This window comes from Aphanomyces astaci, assembly GCF_000520075.1.
Source record: "Aphanomyces astaci strain APO3 unplaced genomic scaffold supercont1.313, whole genome shotgun sequence".
Classification (NCBI taxonomy): domain Eukaryota; phylum Oomycota; class Saprolegniomycetes; order Saprolegniales; family Verrucalvaceae; genus Aphanomyces; species Aphanomyces astaci.
Genome location: NW_009798576.1, coordinates 1 through 8,080, shown reverse-complemented (window position 1 = coordinate 8,080; position 8,080 = coordinate 1). Strand labels below are relative to the sequence as shown.

Genomic DNA, 8,080 nt, shown 5'->3' with positions numbered 1-8,080 from the left:
TTGGGGGCTGAACCTAATCGACACCCCAAATAAGCGGCGTGAATCGAGCCGAGCCACGAGTCAATTCGACGAAGTTGTCGTGTTGCCAACATGAAGTCAACCATCATCCAAGACAGTGGCTTGGACGACCCAAGTGGCAACATGTACTACCGGTAGTACACAAGCGAGAATTTGGTCGATTACATTATGAATGACTGGACAAGATTTGATGTTATTTACTTCGAAATCTTAATTTTTGCTTCGAAATATTTTAGTGCTAGCATGCATGTACTGTGCACTACTTCGATGTATATGCTTATGAGTGAGGGGAGGCAGTTTTTCGTGTTTGGGGTTTTGCTCGTGGATTTTCAGGTAGAGTTAGCCGTGAGGCCTCACTCGTGGTTAAATGGTGTGGTGGAGTTTTATTTAGTGGGCATTACTGGGTTGTTGCTTCATAGTCGAGCAGCCCAGTAAGTGTAATATCACTCCATCATAGCTAACGTAAAACAAGAAAACAAGCCGTGGGCCCTATATCTTTGCGAAGGTACAGTATTGTAACCGTGTTAGAGTGTACTTGTGAGCTATAGTGCTGGTCTACCATACAGTTCGATTGCCTACGCGTCGATACGTATAAGGATGCCCAAGCAATTCTCGTTAACAGTAAGTTCCACAGTTTAACCACGAGCAAAACAACAACACATGACATTTTCGGTGACCACCAGTAAAAAGTCAAATGGCCCCAAGTTTTTACCCTATTCCCATGAGTGAGGCACGGCGAGTTCGACGAGTACGGTATGGCGAATGGAGGTGAGAGGAATGCGAGTTGCTCTAAGCTTACGGTGGAGAGATGGAGGAGAGGCAGCCTTCCACAACCAAACTACCGGTACACGCCCCCAAGCTAACACCATCGTGGATCCTGGTCCAACTAATGTTAACGCCATGCTGTACCATTAACGCGTGTTGGGTAGCTCTTGGTATAAGGAACCATTTTTGCCTTAACGTTAGTCGTAGATGGGTACACCTTTCCCATGCATAAGCCACCAGCCAGTACAGTAGTTCAGGCAGTGTTGTATTCGTACGCTTGACGTTAGCCAGTCCTTGGACACTAAGAATGACGCACACCTCCAACTTGAGACGATATCGCCATGCATTTGTGACGCCCAAAGAACTTGAATTTGTGCGTTTCAAAATCCTTCAACTCACGCTGAGTATACTTTAATCCAGTGTTTCGTGAATGTTTCGTAAATCAGTGGTATTTTTCTATACTTGAAGCACCATACAAACTCCAGCATAAAGGAAAATCGATACTTCCGTTTTACGAAACAAAATGTTTCGTGACTGCATTGAAATTGTTTCGTATTTATTTCGTAAACCGTGTATATCTTTTATCTATCTACATGTATACTAACAGTAAGCATTTGCATCCAGAATTATCAGAAATAACCAGGAGATCCAAATTCGTCGAAAATACCCGAAGTTACACATCGATTGGAGGTCTGGTTATAATGGCCAGTTTTCACAGTTGTACAAGTGTTTTGCGTGTGATTTTGTACTACAGTATAAAGGGACCAAATTTAGAGGTGCGGTGGAAATGCTCTAAGGCTGCCACAAAAAATGTCAGAAAACAGACTTTTTTGCAAATTTTCAGAAATATTTTGACAACTTTTCAAATGACACTACCAAATCTGGCATTTATAAATGAACATAATACGTCGAATTTTTACTGTTTTCTGACAAAAAAATTCAACTGCAACTGCAACTGTCCAATTTTCTACCAACATGATATTCTATCGCTAGAGTATATCAAAACAAATTGACAATATTTTCTCACCTCCCATTTGTAAAGGGAATTAATTCTCTGTCAGAATATTAATTGACGTCAAATTTCCAAAGAGTAAAAGCGACCACGATTGTTGGCTCCGGGATATAGCACTCATAGCACCGAAGTGTCATTTCACGAGTCTTTCGAGAGCACACGGAGAGTTATACTGAGCGACGTATGATCCCAGTCGTTTATTTTCGTTTAAATAAGACTAACACCCGCAGTCATTTCGATAATCGACCATCTCAACTTCGTGAGCTCGGTGGTTGCTTTGACTTCGCGGCGATATGAGCAGCGAGTAGTTGCTGCCAGGGACACGGAAATGACAGCTTTGTACGTTCTTGGGCAGAGGAAATAAGCGCACGCGCTCTTGTAGGGACATGGGCACCACCTGCGCAATCCCGAGGTTGATTTTCAAATCTTCAATGTGGTACACACCTACAAATACCTTGTAAATAAAATCATCACAAAACTAGTATCAATACCCAATTCATGCCACACCATCGGATGGGCCTTGGCCCACGGCGTGGCGTTCATCACGTTAGCCCGTAGCCACCGTACAATCGGAGCTGTGACGATGATCTGCCCGCCGCAGCCAATGTCGCTCACTTCCCGACCAATCAATTCCGACAGCCCCACGTACATCATGCGACCTGTGACAGGGTGCACTTGGTTGACCAAGTCGCCTTCAGATGGGTTGGATGCATGGATCCCCATCCGCACCCTTACGCCGTGAAACACCATCTTTGGTCGCTTCAAGAACGATTGATGCGTTGTGATGGTCGCACTGCCAGGCATGTGGCAGTCCACAAACGCCCGGGGCCACTCTTGCTGCAACAGCTTCTGCTGGACGTCCAAGCAATATGCGACAGCGTCGGCAATGTTGTGAAACGCCAGCTGAAACGAATCCCCGGCAGTTGTGATCTCGTACCCGTGGTGTGGCACCAAGAGCGAGCGCAGGAGGTTGTCGTGGATGTCTTGTGCGTCGTGCATGACACTACCTAAAGCTCCCCAGAGGGCGCTGGACGACTCAATGTCTGTATTGACAAACACGGGAAAGTGTTTCGGGGGTTCGTTGGCCTGAATCTGCTTGATCACGTCCTCAGGGACCATACACCACGACATCATGCACTGCTGGTTGGCCACCAGCAGAAACGCCAACGCAATGGGCGACATGAAGTAGAACAGGTTGCTCGTGATGAGGATCCAGTTGGGCACAAAGTCGAGGCTCTGCTGCAAAGACATGGGCATCACCGCCAACGTCCACCCGACTCCAAAGTAGGGCAGCGCCGTGAGGTCATAGATGAGCCTATAAATCGCTTAGTAGTGCATACTGAATTAGTAGAAGATAAGATATCACCTACAATATGTGCTTGTGAAAATACACACATATATATATATATATATATATATAGTACTACTGATTGATTGAAATGGTGGATAGAGGTTTACCGGTTACGTACAATTATAATTATATTATACAGGTATTAACAAATTTGCTGTACCACATATCTCCACTTAAACCTCTATAAACAGATAAGTTCAGGAGAAATCAGATATAGGTGTATAGAAATTATATGGAAGCACAGTGAAAATTGAGCATCATTCCTGTTTAATTTGGACCATAACTTCAAAGATACTCTAATTAGGACTCTCTAAGCGTTAAAATCGGATTTCTAGTGAAATTCTCTACATGAAAGTGTACCTATTGTCAAGGCAATAACCTATTTTGACTAAGATACAGCTGTTCAAAGCCCAAAAAGTGAAACCTATCAATCATTTCCAATCGGAGGTAGTATATATATATATATATATACTCGTAAACTGGTCGAGATATGTTTCCCATATGTGGTGCATTGTACGTACAAGATTAGCTTGAGCCGAATGTACAGCGGCTTTTGCACGATCCGACACTCGACGCTCTCGAGCTTTTGCCGCGTGCAATTCAGATACAGCACTCTAGACGTAATTGTGACGATTGTCCTAGCAATATATATATATATATATATATATGGACGTACGCGGACGAGACGGCGATGATGACGACGGACTGCGCCACCGACGATGTTACGAGGAACGACCGGAACCGCGACGCGTAAAAGCTGGCCTAATGGCAAAATAAATAAATATATATATGTATATATAGAGAGAGTATAGTGGAAACGTACGGCTACATACGACACCAACATCATGAGGTTTATGTACATGTAGAAGCGCACAAACACCTTTTCCTGGTGCGCGCCTCGGTCCACTGTGGTTTTCTAACGCCCAGCATAAGTGGATCCCTTAGGACACCAACATCTGAGGCGACGTACCACCAAGCGAAGCAGTTCCACGACTAGGATGAGCATCCAATACGCTCCTGAGATCAGCGATGCATCCCCAATGAACAGACAAATCTTGACGTAGTACGGCGGCTCGCACAGACCCGGGCTGGAGCCGGTACCGACTTCGCGGCCGATGAATCGAAACCCACCAACGTCGTGATCTTCGTCAAGGATGAACCATGTGGACGTCTTGCAGAGGTACTGGTGGATGACGGCGCTGACCACAGCGATCCGGAACAGCGTGTAGATGGATTTCCAGATGAAGAAGTGCAGCATGGCCGAGCACACGCAAGACGACACGAGCTTAGAATACTTGCGCAGCGTCCACGTCGCCGCCACGGACGCCACACAGGCCACACCCAGCACGATCGCGTACAAGAAACTCCACACAGGGAACGGATAACTCTCCTCGTCGAGGTAGGATATCGCAGGCGACATGACGTTTGAACTTTCACGCAATAATCGAACGTTAGCTTTGGAGTTGCCCGAAAGGTCTACGTCATTTTGATTGGACATAAAGCCATGAGACACTCGTGAAATCTGATATTTGGAAATGCAGTAATCCGATTGGAGGTTGATTTGAATATTGGCCAATGAGATCGCTTAAATGATGAACGAAAAACACATCAGAAAGTGCGCACAGGCGCCTGAGGCACAATCCGGATAACAATTGTCCTGTATTGGTCAATGCCTCGTTTTTCAACGTATATGTTGCTGCTAGCCGATAAGCTCTTGCGCCATTGCTTTACTCCATTCAAATTCATGTGAGCGTACTCTGCATAAGCGGTCCCTTGATTCGATCTAAGGGCAAAGGTGAAAAATGTGTCGTCTATCCTCCAAGGCAATATCGTCCGGATAACGTGTATCTGGACAATACGCCTTAGGTGCATAATTGAGATCTTATATATTACGGTATGTACTAACGTTACTAACTATTAATATTATAAAAGTAGTACTGTAGTATACTATTATAACGTTAGTACAGTACACATTTAGGCAGCCTTTGGGGTTTTCAATGCAATCAACCTCGTACTAGGTCAGAATGTGTATTGTTGGTTCATCGCCATCGGGGAGGATAAGGAGAAGGTTCGGGATCCATGAGGAAGTGCTGCATCAAGGAGATTTGGAAAGTGCACGAAGACGGTTTCGCGCACTGCTTTCTGACCAATCAGAGCGAGTCGAAGTGAACGGGTGAAATATATTGGATGTTTGCGAATCTAACTGTCAAATCACGAAGCATACTGACAGTCCACGAAACATAATATTAGAGAGGTTTCGCAAGCGTTCCATTCCCATGAGTGAATTTGACATTCCCACGAAACAAAATGCCCAGGTCGCGAAATATATTGAAGCTCCACGAATCTAAATGGGATTCCACGAAATATTCAAGATATTTTTCGAAATTAACCGCAATATGATAGTAACGTTAGTATACTGTGCTAGTACCATAGATAGTAAGTACTAGTACTACGTACAGTAGTATGGTGCACCTCAACTATAACCTTCCAGCTGCCAAATTCAAGACTAGAGGTTATATTATTTAGCGTACATGTAATGTAGTTACCCAAAAAGCTAAATAAGTTATATCCCACTTTTCTCAAATTTTTCTTGCTGCTATTTCGTTTTTATTTCTCAAAATTCTAGCAAATAGAGATGTAGAATCGAGAGATCTTGACGTGGTGAAGAAATTCTACGCCTCAGATTTAAATTTGGTGAAGAATTGGTCAAGAAATTGACATTTAACCAAGCGGTATTTTGCATGGGCGAATTGAATTTGGCCTGATATTTGTATGAGACTAGTATCCGTACATCATATCCGGATGTAAATGGACCTTTAACCTACCACTAAAGTGATAAAACGCATGAAACCTGGTACCGGTAGTTTATAAGTGATGTGCTCCATATTTTGCCTGGAATCATATCTACAGTCCTAATGGAACGTACTTACATGAAAGCGTCTTTTATATCTGCTGCGTCGAAGCACTCTATACCAGAGTCTTAAAATAAAATAAACGTTAACTGTAAATGATGATTAATCTGTATCAGAGGTACAAATCATACCGGTAGCAATCATGACGATTAAAGTATTATACTTCGAAGTACATCCTTATAATACTTGAAATATTACGTTTGTCTCTTCAGAATGGTGCGTTGCTTGCGAACGTAACGTTAGAAAGCCGAGTATCTTAGTTGGGCCTCACTAAGATTCTGCATGCAGATATGGGATTGTGAAGTCGAAGAAATTAATAACAACGTCAAAATCGGCCCACTACAGGAAAATTCCTATGCATTCGACTCGCCCAAACGGGGGACAGGAAGGTAATGCATCAATTGTTGACATGGCACCAAACTGTCTGACTTTTAGCCAATAACATATCGATATTTTGTGTCGGTTGGATATGATAATATTCGTCTCTATATTTTATTACTCGTCAAATGTTGAAGTCTGGTCAGTTTTTTTCAATCTCAAATAGATTGTCAACTAGAAACCCTTGACGCTGTCCCGACATACAATCATACGAGAGCGTCACGGCAGTTGTGCATAGCTACGTGATACATGGATGGACTCACTTTAGAGCCATCGCTACCATAGATAAAGAAGCAGCAGTGCATTGCTCGTCGCAACGAGTGGATGACCTCCACAGTGCCGCTACTATTGTGATCCACAGGAGTGAATTAAAATGTGGCTTCATTTTTTTACGCTGACTAATTAAATTCACGTAAACTTTTATTACGCATTGCGAAATGCATGCAATTATATTTTTGATCAAATTATTTTGCATATGAATTTAATCGAATCTTAGTACAAATATCAAGGTTTTAAAGGAGTGTCATGAATTGGTTCACTTGACCATAAAGCTCAAAACATTTCATTTCGATACAAATCTGAAATGTAGTCCAATCATGCTCAATGATACGTCAAAAAAATCGTGGCGTTTTAAATTCTCTTGTGGTGCTATCAGCATTAACGTTAAAATATTCGTTCTCGTTCTCGAGCTAAGTTACTGGGATTTGAAGTCGTGGCCAAAACTTCACCAAAAACAGTGTCAATAATTGATGCATTACCTTAAATATCGTGGTGATAAGCTGTAAGTTCCCAGGAGGCTGCGGATAATGACGAACATAGCCATCGTTGGCGACATAAGCGAGGATAAACGTATGTCTAGACAAAGGAGACGAGTTTTAATGCAAGTCGACTTAGTATTCGATTCCGTTGTTCTAAATGTGTACGTATGGCCGCCAGTTCCGATGGTTTTTGGAAAAGTATCCACCACTATATTCCACGAGAACACCGTTACGTATTTTTAATATAAAATAAGTATGTCATAATTTAAAAGGATAACATCAAAACATAGCATCAAGTTAACATACCCGTAAGTTAACATCAATGTTTGTCATAAATTATGACAATGTTAGCTATCGAGAAAGTACTTGACTATGTGTCGTTGAATTGCTCAGCAACGGCTTGTCTGGGCGGGGATACATTTAATATGAAAACTGAAGAGATGGCTGCGGGCTATATAACGAGACGTGATGTGTGGTGATTGCACTTATTTAGCATGCGTGAAGTGACCTCAAACATGCCAAAAAACTGAAATATAGCCTACTTTGGGTGTGATTATATCCCGCAATAAGCATCGTTACACCGCCCATGCCTCTTTATTACGTAGTATCAATGCTGCTGTACATGCTACCATGTTCTTGTGTTGATCAGTGATCTATGAGCCACGAAGCAGCACATTAAAGACGCATTTTGGCGAAAACTTCAAATATAGCGTGAAACATGTCAAAAAACAAATATTGTCATCTTGAGCTATAATTTATAGCATACATTGATATGTATGGATAACTTGGCGAATACGACACTTTCATCCGACATTGCTGTGATTGGTCAAAATGTAAGTACCGGTAAGTTACATCTTGAGTGCTTTGAATCGAAACAGCACTGGAG

The 8,080-nt window shown here is 42.6% G+C and overlaps 1 protein-coding gene across 1 annotated transcript; it reads right to left on the bottom strand.

Annotated features, from left to right (window-relative positions):
* Positions 1–1,968: 1,968 nt before the first annotated feature.
* H257_19021 (hypothetical protein) lies at positions 1,969–4,583 on the bottom strand. Its single transcript, XM_009848177.1, has 6 exons — positions 4,117–4,583; positions 3,970–4,062; positions 3,823–3,908; positions 3,668–3,760; positions 2,287–3,110; positions 1,969–2,239 (listed from the first exon to the last, which is right to left on the bottom strand). The coding sequence occupies exons 1-6, from the start codon at positions 4,564–4,566 to the stop codon at positions 2,013–2,015; spliced, it is 1,773 nt and encodes a 590-aa protein (XP_009846479.1). The 5' UTR covers positions 4,567–4,583; the 3' UTR covers positions 1,969–2,012.
* Between the last annotated feature and the right edge of the window lie 3,497 nt (positions 4,584–8,080).

Coding starts and splice junctions, on each gene's coding strand:
- H257_19021 (XM_009848177.1), bottom strand. CDS start 4,566: ATGTCGCCTGCGATATCCTACCTCGACGAGGAGAGTTATCCGTTCCCT. Junction 3,761..3,822: donor ATCATCGCCGTCTCGTCCGC/GTACGTCCATAT, acceptor AATTACGTCTAG/AGTGCTGTATCTGAATTGCA. Junction 3,111..3,667: donor ATTCGGCTCAAGCTAATCTT/GTACGTACAATG, acceptor AGCGATTTATAG/GCTCATCTATGACCTCACGG.